The sequence below is a fragment of the Bubalus bubalis genome, chromosome X (genome assembly GCF_019923935.1).
Source record: "Bubalus bubalis isolate 160015118507 breed Murrah chromosome X, NDDB_SH_1, whole genome shotgun sequence".
NCBI lineage: Eukaryota > Metazoa > Chordata > Mammalia > Artiodactyla > Bovidae > Bubalus > Bubalus bubalis.
Window position 1 is genome coordinate 81,490,389 of NC_059181.1, and position 19,728 is coordinate 81,510,116.

General features: G+C 42.8%; 1 protein-coding gene across 8 annotated transcripts in view; it reads left to right on the top strand.

The window, feature by feature from the left end:
* The window catches only part of AMOT (angiomotin), a 66,261-nt gene extending 46,973 nt beyond the window's left edge, over positions 1 to 19,288 (top strand). For all 8 annotated transcript variants that reach the window (XM_006048215.3, XM_006048214.3, XM_006048217.3 and 5 more), the window contains 5 exons: positions 452 to 642; positions 11,732 to 11,854; positions 12,769 to 13,001; positions 14,211 to 14,900; positions 15,492 to 19,288. In XM_006048215.3, coding sequence (XP_006048277.1) covers positions 452 to 642; positions 11,732 to 11,854; positions 12,769 to 13,001; positions 14,211 to 14,900; positions 15,492 to 15,589 — 1,335 coding nt within the window. In that variant the 3' untranslated portion in view covers positions 15,590 to 19,288. The remainder of the gene's footprint in view (positions 1 to 451; positions 643 to 11,731; positions 11,855 to 12,768; positions 13,002 to 14,210; positions 14,901 to 15,491) is intronic.
* Positions 19,289 to 19,728: the final 440 nt, after the last annotated feature.

Genomic DNA, 19,728 nt, shown 5'->3' on the forward strand with positions numbered 1-19,728 from the left:
GAACTTAGTTTCCTGACCAGGGATTGAACCCATACCTCCTGTAGTGGAAAGCATGGAGTTTTAACCACTGGACTGCCAGAGAAGTGCCCCCATCTCCCCAATTTCAGATGAGAGAAAATCAAGACCCAGGAAAGGTTGCATGATTCACTTAAGATCACACAAGTTTAGGGGAAAGGTAGAGATGAAATCCCAGATTTTTAATTTCTGTTTCTATGATCCACTTTCTGAGCAGCATGACAATTTGATATGGCAGGCTCCTTTTGTGGTTCAGAGTCACATACTCAAGCCTAAGGTAGAAAGTCCTAGGAATTTCCCTAGCTTCTGAATTGGAGTCCAAACTGCAGTGGCTTGGGCAGTAATCCTGTCCAAAAATAAGGACTCTTCAAATGGGACTCGGCCCACCATGGTCCTAACTCACTAACGTCAGAGGTCTTGGCATCTCCCCCAACAGCGCCAGGGCAACTCTCAGCCCACCAACGTTTCAGAATACAATGCTGCTGCACTGATGGAAATCCTTCGTGAGAAGGAAGAAAGGATCCTGGCCCTGGAAGCTGACATGACTAAGTGGGAGCAGAAGTACTTGGAGGAGAATGTGATGAGACATTTTGCTCTGGATGCTGCAGCCACTGTAGCTGCTCAGAGGTAAGTAGTTGGCTGGTAAAATCTCGGCATGAAGGGCAGGGGTGGTGGGGAGAACAGAAAAGTGACTGAGTGATAGTTTTTCCAGTGTTCCCTGCCCCCCATCATGTTGTGTTTCTTTTTTCTCGGTTTCTGCTTAAGTGTGGTTTTTAGTTTTCTTTAATCTGGTTAATGCAGAGACTGGGCCTTCCCTGGTAGCTCAGCTGGTAAAGAATCCACCTACAATGCAGGATACCCTGGTTTGATTCCTGGGTTGGGAAGATCCCCTGGAGAAGGGATGGACTACCCACTCCAGTACTCTTGTCTAGAGAATCCCCATGGACAAAGGATTCTGGTGGGCTGTAGTTCATGGGGTCACAAAGAGTCAGACACGACTGGGCAACTAGCACCGCACAGCACATGCAGAGACTGAATGACTGTAGGGGCTGAGGGTACAGGATTGGAAAATTCAAGTTACTGATGAACTTTTTAGACTCATAGTTCAGCTTTCCTCAGGAGCCTAAACAATTGCAGACCGGATCAAGTTGTGTACATCTCTTTCCCCAGGGCCTCAGGCTTTTTGAGCCACATGTGTAGGTTTCTTTGTTTAGCCCCAGGACTGGAATGAAAGCTTCTCCAGAGAAATGCCACTCCAAAACTAAATGTCACTCAGGAGTGGCTACTGCCATTTGATAGCTCTGGCTCCTCCAAGGTATGCCGAAGGTTGTACTGAACCCGAATCTGTCTGTGCCCTTTGAGAAGGTCTATATTTGAAGCCCGCATTCTCAGTGTCCCTGAGTTCATTGCATGTAAGCAGTCACATTCCATTTGGTAAAGGAGAGAAAGTGGCAGGAGGCTTTTTCTTTTTTGTTTTTTTGCCTTTTATGTGTTTCCCCTCTTCTCATTATAAACATTTATTATTGGTCTTTGGAGGACACTGTGCTCTTATCCAGTTTGTCTGTCTTGCTGCTGTTTGTAATCATCCATTGGGAAAGAAACGAAAACTAAATTTGAATGGTGCGTGTTGGAGATAAAGACAGAGCCATGGTCTGGAGTTGGGTAGCTAAGGCAGGCTATAGCATATTGCACCCAGATAGGTCTCTACACAGAAAGTTATTAAAAATCCTGGTGTTGTTTTAGCATTCTCCTAAATGTGGTAAGCCAGCAGAGTCTGGCAGTGGTTGCCAGACTTGGGCTGGAATATGTGTAGAGGGGGCGGTGGATACATTTATTTTTGAGTCCTTCTCTTGCCAAATCAGAGGGAGGTCAGTGCTTAAAAGCTGGACTGGTGGTTTGTAAATCTATTCCCAGTGCTTCAGGAAGATGGCTTACATTTCTCTAATGTGATCTGTCTGTTTTCACATACCCCCTATAAACCTTAAACAAATTGCCTGTGTCTTGATTTTGAGGTCTTCATGGGCTTAAGCTTACCTGTCTTTTTTCTTTCTTCTTCTGAGAACAGTATGCTCAGTACCTGCCAGTGTAGTAATAGAGTGCATAGAAGCCCCAGCTATGCTGGAAGATGGTCAAGAGGTTTGTAGGCAGCTTTGAAGCAGAATGAAGTATAATTTTAGCTGCTGGTTCCCAAGAAAACACCTGTGCTCACTCTTTGTTCAGAGCTTGTTCAGGAAACCCTAACGATGAAAGGGAGATGAGGGCATTTTTGTCATCTTTGGGCAGAAACTTAGAAAGCTAGAGCTCATGAAGGTGTGCTGTGTAAGAAAATGTTGGTGCTGGGAAGTTTGCTATTGAAACTGACTTCAGAATAGACTCCAGGTCAAAATTCAGGAATGGTAGGAGGTTGTCATTTGGGGCCTTATATAAAGAAACTACCCCTTTCCTGCCTCCCTGGAAAGTTTAGAATATGGGGAGAATCCCCTTTCAGATGGATTTCTTTCCAGAGTCTGTTGGCTCCCGTAAAAGAGATTTAATTTAAATTGAATTCCTTTAAATCACCAGGTATAAAGTTTCCATGTAATTACTATTTTCAGTAAAATGGGCATGCTTATCATTTAATTATAAAAAGCGGCCAGTTCCCCCCTAGTAGGAACACTTTGTAATAGTTCCCTGGATAAACATTTCATATCTGGACTGTGTACCTTTTGCATGCCTATTAATACAACCCACATGAGAGATTGAGAGATTGTATTTGAATTCCTGTAAAATGAGAGAATTGGACTAGGTGATTCCTCCAGACCCTTCTATTGCTAAGATTATACTATTTTCCAAATATTTGCATCTTATGCTCTGCCATGGAGATTGGTCTCCTTTTCCTCCTTTCTTTCTTTATGAGATTTCAGATTTGGAAACTGGCATTCAGAAAACTTTATTTCAGAACCTGTGTGCTTTTCTGCCTTCCCTTTCAACTTCTCTTGCCATTTATTTTCTCTCCAATGATTTCACTTTCCCTCCTCCCAATCCTTAATGTATTGACCAAGGTTCTGCTCTTTGCCCCTTTCTGTAGTAAAGCCTTTATATATTATTTTCTTTCAGAATAATTTTTAAGTGCCTAGGCTATTGGCTGCAGATAGAAAGTGCTCAACATACGTTTGAGTAATAAAGGAAAGAAAGAAAGGACAAAAAATGAAAGAAGGAGAAAAGAAATGAAAGAAGGACAGAAATTATTTATCACTCTACAATTTAAATCCTTAAATCTAGTGTCACGTTGTAATGGCCTTCTTGGTTTCTTCTGTGTATTCTGCTAGTATCCCAAACTTAATATATTCCTAAAATAATAGCTCATAGGTAAATAACAGGTTTCATGATTAGGAAATGTTGCTTTGGTGGTGTCAATGGTAGTTGCAGAATTTTTTTCAATTGAAGTATAAGCTACATATTTAAAAACTACTCATTTTAAGGGTCTGATTTGGTGAATGTTGGTAATGATATACAATAATGTAAGATATTATTGTATATGTATCCACCATCAAAATAGAGGACGCATTCTAAAGTGTCCTTATGCCCCTTTAACTTGAACCCCTCCTCCTATGCCTGACCTCAGACAACATCTGTTCTTTGTCATTGTAAGTTTGCCTTTTCCATTGGCAAACTTGCAACATTGCCCAACATGGGGTTGGCCAAAAAGCTTGTTTGTTTTTGCAAAAAAATCCTAAATGTCATATTTTTAAAAAGGCCATATAGTATGTACTGTTTTTTTAAATTTCTTTCACTCAGCATGATTACTCTGAGCTTCCTCTAAATTAATGTGTATATTAATAGTCTGCTCCTTTTTTATTGCTGAGTAGTGTTCCATCACATGGATGTACCACACTTTATGCATTCATTTGATGATGGATTTTGAGATTGTTTCCAGCGTTTGGCCACTGTGAATAATAAAATACAGATTTTTAATACAAAAATAGACATCTGTCTTTTCTCAGGTGAGAAGACATTAGGTTTTCTGTTTATACTCATTGTGGCACTTTGATTCTATGAAACATCTCTTGTCAAAGGGAAAGCTGTCAATGCAAGAAATCACATGTGGTGTTTACTATAAGATGCTCTTCTAAGTGCTTTACAATTATTGCTTATCTTAATGATAATTCTTTGAGCAAAGTACTAGTTTTCATTCTATAGACAAGGAAACTGAAGCACAGACAGATGAAATACTTCCCCCAAGATGATACAACTATTAAAAAACAGAAGAACCAGGACTTAAATCTGCATTTTTGACATCTTAACTGCTATATTCTGCTGTGCCCCATATAGGATGATTTCAAAGGTGATGAAATAGGGATTATCCCCTTTTGAGAGTTGCTATTTGAGATTTATTTAGTTTCTTAGTCTATTATAAATAATCTCAATAACATAGCCTATATTATAACTTCATATTATTGTGTTCCTAAAGATTCCCCTCTAGATGCCTAATGTAGATGAGGGAAATTACTAGCAAGTAGGAGTTCATCTAAGAACCAATTTGGCAATGCAGATTTTTAGTTTCAGCTCACAAATGGTGATCTATTTCTAAATAGCAAAAAGAAAAAAAGATAACACACCTGACCAACCATGTAACTTATTTCTTTGCACTTACTAAATCAGGTTGTTACTGTTCTCCAAATGTGCAGTGTTTCACTTTTATTTGGGACCAAGTACATCTGGGAAAGAGGGAAGTAAAGAAATGGATAGCAGAGGGTAGAAGCTGGTCACGCTTGTTATGCATGTCTATCTAATCTTGCACTGTGGAGACCTTTCTCCAGTTCCTTTCTCAGTTTTTCCTCTCATTCTACCTTCTATCTTAGTTATCTTGCTCTCTACTCTAGCTTCACAACTGGGTACTGTTTTTGCTTTGGCTCCATCCCTTCATTCTTTCTGGAGTTATTTCTCCACTGATGTCCAGTAGCATATTGGGCACCTACTGACCTGGGGAGTTCCTCTTTCAGTATCCTATCATTTTGCCTTTTCATACTGTTCATGGGGTTCTCAAGGCAAGAATACTGAAGTGGTTTGCCATTCCCTTCTCCAGTCGACCACATTCTGTCAGACCTCTCCACCATGACCCTTCTGTCTTGGGTGGCCCCACATGGCTTAGTTTCATTGAGGTAGACAAGGCTGTGGTCCGTGTGATTAGATTGACTAGATTTCTGTGATTATGGTTTGTGTGTCTGCCCTCTGATGCCTCTCGCAACACCTACCATCTTGCTTGGGTTTCTCTTACCTTGGACGTGGGATATCTCTTCACGGCTGCTCCAGCAAAGTGCAGCTGCTGCTCCTTACCTTAGACGAGGGGTATCCCCTCACAGCCGCCCCTCCTGACCTTGAACGTGGAGTAGCTCCTCTCCGCCCTCCTGCACCCACACAGCCACTGCCCCTTGGACATTGGGATGCTCCTCTTGGCCGCCGCCCTTGACCTCGGGCATGGGGTAGCTCCTCCTGGCTGCCACCCCTGACCTGGTGATAGAAGCAAGGTCCGATGCTGTAAAGAGCAATATTGCATAGGAACCTGGAAAGTTACGCCCATGAATCAAGGCAAATTGGAAGTAGTCAAATAGGAAATGGCAAGAGTGAACGTAGACATTCTAGGAATCAGCAAACTAAAATGACCTGGAATGGGTGAATTTAACTCATATGACCATTATATCTACTACTGCGGGCAGGAATCCCTTAGAAGAAATGGAGTAGCCATCATGGTCAACAAAAGACTCCAAAATGCAGTACTTGGATGCAATCTCAAAAATGACAGAATGATCTCTGTTCGTTTCCAAGGTAAACCATTCAATATCACAATAATCCAAGTCTATGCCCCAACCAGTAATGCTGAAGAAGCTGAAGTTGAACAGTTCTATGAAGACCTACAAGACCTTTTAGAACTAGCACCCAAAAAAGATGTCCTTTTCATTATAGGGGACTGGAATGCAAAAGTAGGAAGTCAAGAAACACCTGGAATAACAGGCAAATTTGGCCTTGGAATACGGAATGAAGCAGGGCACAGACTAATAGAGTTTTGCCAAGAGAACGCACTGGTCATAGCAAACACCCTCTTCCAACAACACAAGAGAAGACTCTACACCTGGACATCACCAGATGGTCAACACCGAAATCAGATTGATTATATTTTTTGCAGCCAAATATGGAGAAGCTCTATACAGTCAGCAAAAACAAGACCAGGAGCTGACTGTGGCTCAGATCATGAACTCTTTATTGCCAAATTCAGACTTAAATTGAAGAAAGTAGGGAAAACCACTAGACCATTCAGGTAGGACCTAAATCAAATTCCTTATGATTATACAGTAGAAGTGAGAAATAGATTTAAGGGACTAGATCTGATACATAGAGTGCCTGATGAACTATGGACGGAGGTTCATGACATTGTACAGGAGATGGGGATCAAGACCATCCCCGTGGAAAAGAAATGCAAAAAAGCAAAATGGTTGTCTGAGGAGGCCTTACAAATAGCTGTGAAAAGAAGAGAAGCGAAAAGCAAAGGAAAGATATAAGCATCTGAATGCAGAGTTCCAAAGAATAGCAAGAAGAGATAAGAAAGCCTTCCACAGAGATCAATGCAAAGACATAGTGGAAAACAACAGAATGGGAAAGACTAGAAATCTCTTTAAGAAAATTAGAGATACCAAGGGAACATTTCATGCAAAGATGTACTTGATAAAGGACAGAAATGGTATGGACCTAACAGAAGCAGAAGATATTAAGAAGAGGTGGCAAGAATACACAGAAGAACTGTACAAAAAGGATCTTCACGACCAATATAATCACGGTAGTGTGATCACTCACCTAGAGCCAGACATCCTGGAATGTGAAGTCAAGTGGGCCTTAGAAAGCATCACTACGAGCAAAGCTAGTAGAGGTGATGGAATTCCAGTTGAGCTATTTCAAATGCTGAAAGATGATGCTGTGAAAGTGCTGCACTCAATATGCCAGCAAATTGGGAAAACTCAGCAGTGGCCACAGGACTGGAAAAGGTCAGTTTTCATTCCAATCCCAAAGAAAGGCAATGCCAAAGAATGCTCAAACTACCACATAATTGCACTCATCTCACATGCTAGTAAAGTAATGCTCAAAATTCTCCAAGCCAGGTTTCAGCAATATGTGAACTGTGAACTTCCTGATGTTCAAGCTGGTTTTAGAAAAGGCAGAGGAACCAGAGATCAAATTGCCAACATCCGCTGGATCATGGAAAAAGCAAGAGAGTTCCAGAAAAACATCTATTTCTGCTTTATTGACTATGCCAAAGCCTTTGACTGGGTGGATCACAATCAACTGGAAAATTCTGAAAGAGATGGGAATACCAGACCACCTGATCTGCCTCTTGAGAAACCTACATGCAGGTCAGGAAGCAACAGTTAGAACTGGACATGGAACAACAGACTGGTTCCAAATAGGAAAAGGAGTACGTCAAGGCTGCATACTGTCACCCTGCTTATTTAACTTATATGCAGAGTACATCATGAGAAACGCTGGGCTGGAAGAAGCACAAGCTGGAATCAAGATTGCCGGGAGAAATATCAATAACCTCAGATATGCAGATGACACCACCCTTATGGCAGAAAGTGAAGAAGACCTAAAGAGCCTCTTGATGAAAGTGAAAGAGGAGAGTGAAAAAGTTGGCTTAAAGCTCAACATTCAGAAAACGAAGATCATGGCATCTGGTCCCATCACTTCATGGGAAATAGATGGGGAAACAGTGTCAGACTTTACTTTTCTGGGCTCCAAAATCACTGCAGATGGTGATTGCAGCCATGAAATTAAAAGACGCTTACTCCTTGGAAGGAAAGTTATGACCAACCTAGATGGCATTTTTAAAAGCAGAGATATTACTTTGCCAACAAAGGTCCGTCTAGTCAAGGCTATGGTTTTTCCAGTGGTCATGTATGGATGTGAGAGTTGGACTGTGAAGAAAGCTGAGCACTGAAGAATTGATGCTTTTGAACTGTGGTGTTGGAGAAGACTCTTGCGAGTCCCTTGGACTGCAAGGAGATCCAACCAGTCCATTCTAAAGGAGATCAGCCCTGGGATTTCTTTGGAAGGACTGATGCTAAAGCTGAAACTCCAGTACTTTGGCCACCTCATGCGAAGAGTTGACTCATTGGAAAAGACTCTGATGCTGGAAGGGATTGGGGGCAGGAGGAGAAGCGTACGATGGAGGAAGAGATGGCTGGATGGCATCACCAACTGGATTGACATGAGTTTGGGTGAACTGCGGGAGTTGGTGATGGACAGGGAGGCCTGCCGTGCTGCAGTTCATGGGGTCCCAAAGAGTCAGACACTACTGAGCGACTGAACTGAAGTGACTACTCTAGCTTCAAATCTGACATCTCTAAGATTAAAGTTAGAGTTTTCAACAACTTGTTGTATATTGTCATGGCTATTCAATAAGATACTGTAACTCCACTGTAACTAAAATCAAAACTCATAGCGTTTTCCAAGAAAGAAAGAGAGAGAAAAGTTCTTGGTTTCCTATCACAGAAATAGAGCAGTATGCCATCTTTTCTAGTCATTTGAATTAGAAACAACAAAGTCCTCATTCATTCTTCCATCTCCCTAACACCCACATTTAAATAGTCTCCAAGTTCTAGCAATTCTGCCTCCTGTAGCCTGTTTCCATTTCCTGTGCCACTTCACTGGGTCCCATTTTCAAAATCTGTTGCTGGGATTATAACCTTTCTGACTGGCCTGCCTGATTCTAGTGTTATGGTTCCTTTCATCTCTCCATCACGTTTCAGCAGAGATAAAGCTATCTTCCTAAAACACAGCCTGGATTATTTCATTCCCTTTGAAAAGCTCTAATAATCTTTGGGGCCTATTGGAATTAAGTCCAAACTCATTTCTGTAGTAGTTAATTCTTTACTTTTTTCCCCCTCCCCTTGCATGTTCCCTGCACTCAGGGACTAGTCTTATTCATGTCCATTCACTCTCCAGCCTCCCAGGAACTTCAAACACAGTGCTCCACTCATGGTTGAGTTCCCATGTTAAATAAACAAAAGGCTGCTACTGATAGGAAAAGATGGCCTGGAAGTTTAAAAGGCTGCTAGATGTTTTAATTAGGAGGTCATGGGTGATATTCTAGAAAGCAATGTAAGTAATGTGACAGGGATAACTTTGTCAGACAGAGGAAGGAGAGAGAAGATGATTGGAACGATAGTTGCCAGAAACAGTTTACTTAAGAATTTGAGATGCAGGATAGTAAATTCAGGTATCTGGGTTTGGGGTCTGTAGGTTGTCATTTCAAGTCCAGTATCTCTCTGCTGGGTATGGTCAGAGTATTGGAAGTTAGCAGGTCAAGTTGCTCCCTCCAGCGCTGTGCCCACTTGCTTTGGCTTAAGCCACTGGCCTGGTAGCCCTGGTCTAGAAGGAAGATTGATGGTGAAGGCCATCCTGGCAGCTCTGTAGGAATTCACTAAGTGCCCCACATTTTCAGGCTCCATTCCTGAGGAGTTCACAGTGTCCATATCAATTAGCTGGCAGGGCTGTGTGTCCCCAAAATGGTCTTTTATGCAATGAAAGTGGCAGGAAGCCAGCACTGGCTCCCCCAGTGACAGACCGCAAACTCAAGTCCCCAGTGTCGGAGCCAGGCCATCACATGGGAACTCTGCACTGCGGGCAACTCCTCTAGGGTCATACCTAGAGCTAGAATTCATTCAACTCATACTCTCTTGTAGGCAATTCTCTTTCTACCTATACTTTTCTCTCTTAATAATGGATAGTTTTGTTGAGGGATTTTCCTGTGCCTGGCACTGCATGGCTTACATGCATACTTTCATTTTATCCCTCCCCTCCCCCATCCCATGAGATATGGGTATAATTATTATCTCAGTTTTGCATACAAAGAGACTGAGGCTTAGGGCAGTTAACCAGTTCCTGAGCTCTTCGAGTTTGTTAGTGGCAGAGGACTTGGGAAAGTGGAACTTGACCCTGACCGGGTCTACAGTCAGGGTCTGTGCTCTCAACATTACACAACGCTGGTTTCTTTTGCATACTTTGGGACACAGGGGCCATTCAAAGTAGGATTACAAGCAAGTGAACTGCAGTAGGGCAAATGTAGAATTCTGCTGCTACTGCTGCTAAGTCATGTCAGTCGTGTCCAACTCTGTGCGACCCCATAGACGGCAGCTCAACAGGCTCCTCTGTCCCTGGGATTCTCCAGTCAAGAATACTGGAGTGGGTTGCCATTTCCTTCTCCAATGCATGAAAGTAAAAAGTGAAACTGAAATCGCTCAGTCGTGTCTGACTCTTAGTGACCCCATGGACTATAGCCTACCAGGCTCCTCTGTCCATGGGATTCTCCAGGCAAGAGTACTGGAGTGGGTTGCCATTGCCTTCTCCGAATTCTGAGATGCTAAAATACTTTGAATTTAGCAAATGATGAAAGCCACTGTGGTCCTTTCCCTTCTTGTTCTCCTACTACTTCACAATTCAGGTACATTGTTTCCCACCTCATGTATAAGGGGCAAGCATTTGGGGGAACTGTTAATTTTGCAGAAGCTCTCCAAAGTATCCCAACTTTAATACCTACTTTCTGCCTCTTCCTTCCCCTGCCCCTTCACTGCCATCTGCACTGGTCACAGTCTCTAAGCTCACAGGACGTAACTAGCTGCCAGCACAAAAGATGCCTGGAGTTCTCCTGCAGATTCTCATTCTCAGAGGAAGTATCGTACAGCAGTGCCGGTCATTGTTTTCTCAGCCCATTGTCTGATTTTCTTTAAAACCAATGTTATTATAACATTCTTCCTAATCCCTTTTTTTTCCCTCCAAGTTACTCAAGTAAGATCCAGTTTTCTTCCTTCTCTTCTCTACCACTAGTTCTAAATGAACTAAAGAAAGATGCATGATATCACTTATCAGGAGGATATAGGATTCCCATGTGTCTTTGACTTGTGCTGTTTAAACATCGGCCTTGTCTATGGGTTACATCCTTTCCCTTCCTCTCCATGTCTCTCCTCCACCCTTCACCTCTCTCACATACACATACACACACATACTTTTCTCCTTGTTAGTTACTCTTTGAGTTAATGGCCTGAGACACTTTCAGATGGAACATGATGGTCCTTCAGGCAGTTGGGACTCTGGCAGGAGACTAGTCAGTTGAGGGGGACTCACTGATTTGGCACTAGAATGTTTCAGATGTAGCTTCAGTAGGAATCAAGTGGCACTGACTCAAAGACTCTGCTTCTCACTCAGTTCCCATGCCCTACCTGAACTGGTCTGTTGACATGTCTAGAGTTCATTTTTAGCAAACACTCAGGTAGAGTTACTGCTGTTGAATGTAGCAACAGCTATTTGGTACATTCTCTGACTTACTTCAAAGTCTAGTTTTTTCCTCTCCATGACTGTCATAAGAATAAAATGGGCATTTCTCATATGTAATATAAATAATATAAAGTTAAAAAATAAATGTCTTCCTATTGCCTGGCCATGATCTAAAAACTTGAAGGTACTTTCTGCCAGAGGTTTTGGCAGAACTATGTAGTTCTGAAGGCAAGCCTGTGCACCTCTCATAGAATCCATCACTGATTCTTACCAGTAAGTCACCCAGAAAGCCACCATTCCTGATAAGTTTGATTTTAGTTTAGGACTTTCTGACAATACGTTTGACTTAGGAGGAAGATAGGGTTCATCAATTTTGTTGCCCTCCCATCATCATCACTGCCATTTTCCTTCCCAGGGACACAACAGTCATCAGTCACTCTCCTAATACCAGCTATGACACGGCTCTAGAAGCTCGCATCCAGAAGGAGGAAGAAGAAATCTTGATGGCTAACAAGCGTTGCCTTGACATGGAGGGCAGGTAAAATGCTGATCTGGACTCTGGTGGATCTGAGAGTTGGTGCAGAGACACCAGATAGGTCAGTAGGGAAGAGCAAGCATCTTCATTCACCACAGGGACACCTGATAAGGCAACCTCCTCCACCCCTTCCCCGCTCCCAGCCTGTTATTTAGGATTTGAGATGGAATGACCTTTACCTTGATTATTCTAACTCTGGAATTCCAAGTAATATTGCTTTCCTCATTGTCCTTGGTAATTGCTTTCCATAGGCCCTCTGCCAGAACTGAATTGTTAGTATTTGCACTCTGGGGTATTCTTTCTAGGATTGCACCTCAACTCTGTGGTACAGTAAAGTGCTTGGCAAAAGAGCATCCACTCAAACTGGGAGATAGGGTATCCGATGTCTCTCATAAGCTCATGGTCACTTACTTATTAGCCCAAGTTGTAGCCCGTTCATAGAAGTTCTCATTGACTGACTCATCATTTCCATTGACTCAGATTCTTATCTGTGGTACCCACTGCATCAGTTTACTCTCTCACATACAGCCTTTCTTTTCACAGATACTTTTTCTTTGGCTTCCTAAGGTTTAAGCAATAACTCCTGGATGATCTGCTGTGCCCATTTGGGTGTGCATTAAAAATTGTTGCAAGACACTGTCTCTTGTCTTACAACTCAGAAATAAGTAGACCACCCCTTAGTTGAAAAGATAATGGGGAACCTCCCTGGCTGTCCAGTGGTTAGAACTGCGCTTCCACTGCAGGGGCCACAGATTCAATCCCTGGTTGGGGAACTAAGATCCCCAAACCATGGCAGCATGGCCAGCCAAAAAGATTTTTTAGAAAAAGAAAACAGAAGCTCAAGTCCACGCATGTAGTGAGATCAGAACCTAGAGGTGGCAGCAATGTTTTATACATTTTTTGTCTTTGGCTCTTAGGATTAAGACCCTCCATGCCCAGATTATTGAGAAGGATGCCATGATCAAAGTGCTCCAGCAGCGTTCCCGGAAGGAGCCGAGTAAGACAGAGCAGCTGTCATCCATGCGGCCAGCAAAGTCGCTGATGTCCATTTCCAATGCTGGATCAGGCTTGCTCTCCCATTCTTCAACCCTGACTGGCACCCCCATCATGGAAGAGAAGCGGGATGACAAGAGCTGGAAGGGGAGCCTAGGTAATGACGGTAAACAAAACAGATGTATACCTGTGGCGGATTCATTTTGATATTTGGCAAAACTAATACAATTATGTAAAGTTTAAAAAATAAAATTAAAAAAAAAAATAAAGTGACATGTTTAGAGAGAACCCTGACTTGGATACATGCCCACATGGCAATGAGAAGGAGTGATGGTCCTGATTTTAGAGAGGAAGATACACCAGGTTCAGTTTTGTCATCCTGAGAGGCTGACTGCATATTTAGCAGAAAGTGTGAAGTCTCACTGAGAGAACACTGGTTAAAGCCACAGGCTGATAAGAATCCCAAGTTCTCTTTGGGAAGGAAGATAACGTCAATTTCCTCTTAAAAATCCTCAGCTTTGGCTTTTGCCACATGGAACCTTTTGTCTTTGTCCAAAGCCCATGTGGCTTTCGTGTCATTCACCATTTCAAAATTCCAGCTTTTTCTGTGTTCTTTTCTCCCATATAATAGGAGGACACAGAGTTCTAGTTAACCTAAGTGGAGCTGGGTGGCAGGTTTTTGTTACCAGAATGTTCTGAGAACAGAATGTACTTTTTCATTCCATTCCTGTCCATTCCTTCCCCTCTAATCAAAACCCCAGAACTTTTGTGGATACCACAAGGCACATTTTTTAGAGCCTGAGGAAACAAGCTCTTTATATTTTTTTATTTTAGCTCTTTTTGTTGATTCTAATACCTCTCTTGGTCCTCTGACACTTGCACTGTCCTTTGGTTAGAGTAGGTATTTGGGGGACCATGGTCAGGATGAGAGCCTTAGATCACACAATTACCATCACACCCATCTGCAACCACAGAATCCTTGCCTCAGTCCTTTTCAGCTGTCTGCTAATAGCTAGTGTTGATTACAAGTGGAACCAAGCAGAAGCATTCTGACAGCTTGTTGGAAATCAATCACCATTGGAAAAATAAATCAAAACAAATACCCAGGACACTTAAAGGTTTAATATGTTGTGCTGGGGGTTAGAGAATGAGAACCAGAAGGGATCTGCCCCGTCTGAAAGAAACTTTGAGCCAGCCCTGGTGGGAGGTGCCTGACAAACTAATTCCTGGGTTCTCTGGAGGCACAAGGAAGGAATTTGGAACTGTTCCTATTTCCTCCTGAACCTCCTGCAAGGAAGAAGAGGTCATCGGGTGTCTATTGGAATAGCCTGTAGTTTTCTAAGTTCTCTCCTTCTTTCTTTGGTAGGTATCCTCCTGGGTGGAGACTACCGTGCTGAGTCAGTTCCTTCCACCCCTTCACCTGTGCCGCCCTCAACTCCCCTGCTGTCAGCTCACTCCAAGACAGGCAGCCGGGACTGCAGCACCCAAACGGAACGGGGAGTAGAATCCAACAAAACCAACGCTGTAGCTCCCATCTCTGTTCCTGCTCCAGTTGCTGCTGCTGCCGCTGCTGCCACAATCACTGCCGCCGCTGCCACCAACACCACCACCATGGTAGCTGCTGCTCCAGTGGCTGTCGCTGCTGCCTCTGCTCCGGCCACTGCTGCCGCCACCGCCCCGTCTCCAGCAACTGCTACTGCTACTCTGGCTGCTGCCGTTTCTCCAGCTGCCACCGGAGCTCCAATTCCAGCTACTGCCTCTGCTGTCACTGCTACTGTTGTTGCTCCTGTTGCTGCCGCCACCATTCAGGTTGCTCCAGCTGTTCCGGCTCCAGTTCCAGCTCCAGCTCCAACTCCGGTTCCAGCTCCTGCAGCGGCTCAGGCTTCTGCTCCGGCTCAGACTCAGGCACCAACTCCAGCTCCGGCTGCGGCTGCTCCTCCAGCTCCAACTCCAGCTCCAGCTTTGGCTCAGTCTGAGGCTCCTGCAAGTCCAGCCACCGGTTCTGGACCACGTCGTTTGTCTACACCAAGCCTGAGCTGCAATCCGGATAAGCCAGGTAAGGATTCTCTGGGTCAGATAGCTCGGGTTTTTGCCCTCAATTATGGATTGGTGGGTTGGCCTGATGTGTAGGCACAGTTGGTCATGTGGGCCGGACTTTTCAAGTGCTAAAGCAGATTCATCAGAAGAGATGAGGGCAGAGAGTCTGTCGAGGACTTCTCCAGGACAGGAATGGGGATGAGGCAAGGTCATTTTCCAAGTAACAGTAAATGCTTGGGTGAGCAAGATGCAGAAGGTTGTGGGCCAGTCTTACTTTGCCATAGGCTTAAATATAGGCTCTAAAGCCATTTCTCAAATTTTGAGTGTTTCTGAACTGCCAACGCAGGGGGTGTGAGTTCAATCCCTGGTAGAGGAACTAAGATCCCACATGCTACACAGTGTGGCCAAAAGCTTTTTTTTTTTTTTTTTTTTTAAGAAATGAGTATATATACCTATGGCTAATGCATGTTGATGGATGGCCGAAACCAACACAATATTGTGAAGCAATTACCCTTCAATTAAAAATAAATAAAATAATTTTTTAAATGAGAATAAAATGTGAGTTGTCACCTTGTCCCTAAGTGTTTTCTAAACCTTTATTTCCATTTAGATGGCTCTGTTTTCCACTCCAACACTCTGGAAAGAAAAACTCCCATTCAGATCCTGGGACAAGAGCCTGATACAGAGATGGTGGAATATCTCATCTAAACGGTCGAATCAAGAGCTGCAGTGTATCAGCAAGAATGCTTTTAATCATTCTTCCCTTTTGTTTGTTCTTATTTTGAGGGTGAGGACAAGGGTTGGGGGAGGGGATTTTTTTAAAGGAACTTTTTATTGAATCAACATAGTACTTAGGTAATACCATACGAACTCCAGTCTGTTCTGGTACCCTTAGGGAGTACCTCTAAAGCCAGATCCATTTGAATGTGCTCTAAAGTTTATTGTTTGGATTTATACAACTACTAGGACTGTTAATAGCTGGATATACATCAGTGTTCTCAACGTGGTGAAATTTGTTTCTCATTTCCATATTCCAGATCATTCTTTTATAGAAGAGCACAGTATGTTTAGAAGACCGTGTGTAACATGTAGTTCAGAAGTGGGAAGCCAGAGAGGATTGAGGTGTGTGCTGTTTTGTATGGTTACCACCTAGGCAGCATCCAGAGAGACCTCTTGCTTTGGGCTCATGAAAGGGAATAGTTTTAGAAGCTGTGTAAACTGGAGAAAAGGTAGGGAGTATTGGGGTGCAGAAGGGTGCTGGAGTTAATTTACCCCTCCCAATTTCCCAGCTACCCTGGGCCAGGAGATTGTGTTTATCTTTATTTCAGTGGTGCTTTGGAAGTGGGTTCTTTTGGTTCCCCTCGTGGAGGTTCATACATTCATATATATACTCTGGAGTAATTTATGCATTTGGATAATTAATATATTGCTTTCAGATGCTAGGAGAGTAAATTAGCTGAGTGATGCACAACTTCTCTCTTAGGGTGTTAGACCACCTGAGGCCTTGACGGACAGTTGCATGAGGTGCTGTATACAGACTTGTGTAGTCTGTGTGGAGCCAGGAACACAGCTTGCTTGCCTTTCCTGAGACCAAGCTGCTCAGTGTTTATTTCTTCTCCAGCACAAATTCACTGGCTGTGTCACCAGTCTCAAACTGCTCATCATTAGCAAAATGAGGAAGCATTTTTGTTGACAGGTTGAAGGCTTTGAATTTCTGGTGACTGCGTTGAAATAACTCGTGTTGTTTTCCCAAATTCTTCACATACGTCTTAAAAGACAAATTTGGCTATCACCTCCGATGGAAGAGCATCAGAAGCCCAAAGTACTCTGCTGCAGTCGGGGGAGAGGGTGCTGCAGCACTATTCTCAGCTACCTCTTCGCACTGCCAGTGACTTCATCTTGGAACACCTTTGGAGAGCAGCAGGAAGCACACGTGTGGGCAGGGACCAACGAGGCCATAGCCCCAAGCTTGGCTTTGGGCTGCCTCTAGGGACACAGAAGGGCTGTCTGTTGCCACAGGTCTCTGCTCTGTGTCACCTCTCTGCCCTTCATTAAGGTGACAGATCCACAGACAATGTCATTAAGATCAGTTTTCAGGGGTATCGGGTGGGGGGTGAGGGAAGGAAGGGAGGTGTTAGATAAGGGTGGGGGGCATAGGGGTTTGGGGATGTGTTAGATAGAAACCAGATTAATAGAAGAGTAGGCCTGATATATTACATTGTGAGGCATAGTGGCTGGAAGAACTTTAGCTATATAGCCCTTCCCCCTCATTTTAGTAATGAGGAATCTGAGACCTGGAGAGGTTAAGTGACTTTTTCAAGACCACACTACAGCTTTCCACTCTGCCAGTTACCATGCTTATTTTGGGAAACATTTTTTCTATACAAAATGCTCCCGTTTAAGAAGAGACACCAACATAGTCCAGGGCACATGCGTTTTGGACAGTGTCCCTGGTTTGAGTAATTTGTCCAACGTTTTGAATTCCTTGTTTCTCTTGCAGTGCCTTTTGCAAGGTTTTTGCTTTCCTGATCCTTATTTCAAAAGAGTCACGTGAAACATCCCCCTAAGAAATCAACCTCACTTCTTCTCTTGCTATGGGTTTGGGTATCAGATCATTTTACAGGGTTTCTCTGCTAATGTAGGAATGGCATATTTAACAATATTTTTGTATTGTTCCTGAAAGGAATTGTTTTGTCTGTGGTGAGGGGGAGACAGGAGGGAAGGTGATGTAACTTTTAAGCCAGTCTTGACTGAAATTTTCAAAAATGAAATGATCATCCTACACAAGTCCTCAGTCATCAACTGAATCCCAAATAGAAATTAAAAGTGCAGTTGTGTTACTACTCACTCATACTACCCTTTAGTCATGGGGGGAAACCCTCACATAATAGAACCAACAAGTAGCAAACCTCAGGACTGCTACTTTCTATTCAGATAAATAGAAAAGAAAAAGAAGAAACCAACATTTCATCTACTCCTTTCATGATTATGACACATTGCCAAGTTTTTGCTAGCTCTGGGAGCCGTCCTTTTAATCACATTTTGTAAGGTGACAAATGTCATACATTCCACACTGTGTGGCAGCCATCTCTTTAGACTCCTATTTTTTGAGGAAAAGAAGAAGTTCTTGGCCAACTACTATTTTGAACTTTTCACAGCTTCTCTGCCCCCTCACACCAGAGGGAGTCCCTTTTGGCTCAGTTTTTAATCCCAGGTAATTTGCTAAAGTAATATGGAACATCTAAGAGATGGAAGAAGTCCATGTCAGTGTTTTCTGTTTACTGGGAGGATAGATCCAGCCTTTTCAGAAAATCTCTAATAGGTGTCATTTTAAAAATTCAGGTTTATGAGAGAAATCTCAAGTTAGCCACCTTTTCATGATTGTGTCGAAGTAATAACATTTGGGGGATTCTTCTGGACTCCCACTTATCTATGCATTTTACTGGCACCTCAGGACAGGAGGGTGACCTTGTTGTCTTAACTTGTACTGCCTGGTGGTCTCTGGGGACCTTCTGAGTCAGTTGTATACCAGTGTCCCATGTACAGAAAAACTTCATTAAAATAAACATTACTTGATATAAAATTCCTATTAACAATTTTTTATTAAATAAAACTAGCTTGAGCTGTCTTTTAAGACCATGTATCGGATTATTGTTTTAATGAAGGATTTATTCTCAGTGCTGCTTTTGAGCTTCAGGACGACAGGATAGTGGGAACCTAAAATATCTGATGTCATCTGCCATGGGAAACACACCAAGAGCCCAGTCGTGCATTCTTTTTCTTGTTACAGAGTGGGTGGGGACACCAGTTGAGAAACGAACAAACTGATTGTGCAGACTACTTTTTTATCAAGAGCCTAACCACTCATAATCCGGCAGCTTCAAGTGTATACATATGCACTAACTTTTATAAATGATATTCTCTTGTCTGTTAGCCATGCAATCTCATTATCTCAATTGCTCATTCACATTTGGAATGTGTTACTTAAAATGTGTGCAGTCTTGTTGAACATGTTTTCAAAGGAAGGCATCAGCTATGGGCTAATTGCCACCAATTTCAGCCCGCCATGATCCTTGGAAATATATCTTCCAAGTACCATCCATCATCAGTTAGACAACTGTTGGGAGTTTGTTTATTTTTCTCTGGTAGCAACGATGGGTTACATGGAGCCATCAGAACTCCTTCTGGCCTCCCTTGTGATTGATGGCATGTGTTTGTAGAATGGATAGCTGAGGTTGGCAGATGGCTGGACAGAAATCACCTTTGATTTAAAATGTATGTGGCCCCATAATGATGGAGACCCTGTTCTGTAATCAACTGAGCTAGTTCCAATAAAGTTAAGCAGGTTTGAATCCACTTTGTGCCTATCTTTTCACTGATAATAAAGTTAGCTATTTTAAAATGTAATACTGTGTGGAAAATGCTTTGGTGTTTACCCAGAAGAGGCTTTATTTATGCTGTATCAGTGATTACTTTCAATTCGGTATCCAGTGAAATTGCCTTTGAAGGGCAGCATGTGGCAGACTTTGCATTTGTTTAAAGTATGGAATGTGATTATAAAGTATTAAGACAACATCACCATGGGCCACATGGTCTAACTGGTTCCTTTATATATTCAGGCAGCATATATTAAAAGCTTTGCATCTTTTTATCTCCTGGTTCCAAGGGATAAAGTGATGGCCACCCAAAGCAGAGAATTCATCCTTGGGTTAGCATTTTGGAAGGCCCCTTGATGTTCCTTTTGTACCCTTGTTCTTATGCCAATTCATCAGTTTTGGTTGAGGGAGCTTGTTATTAAAAGCGAATCAAACCCACAAACAAGTTGGCTCTTTTCACTGAAAATGTTA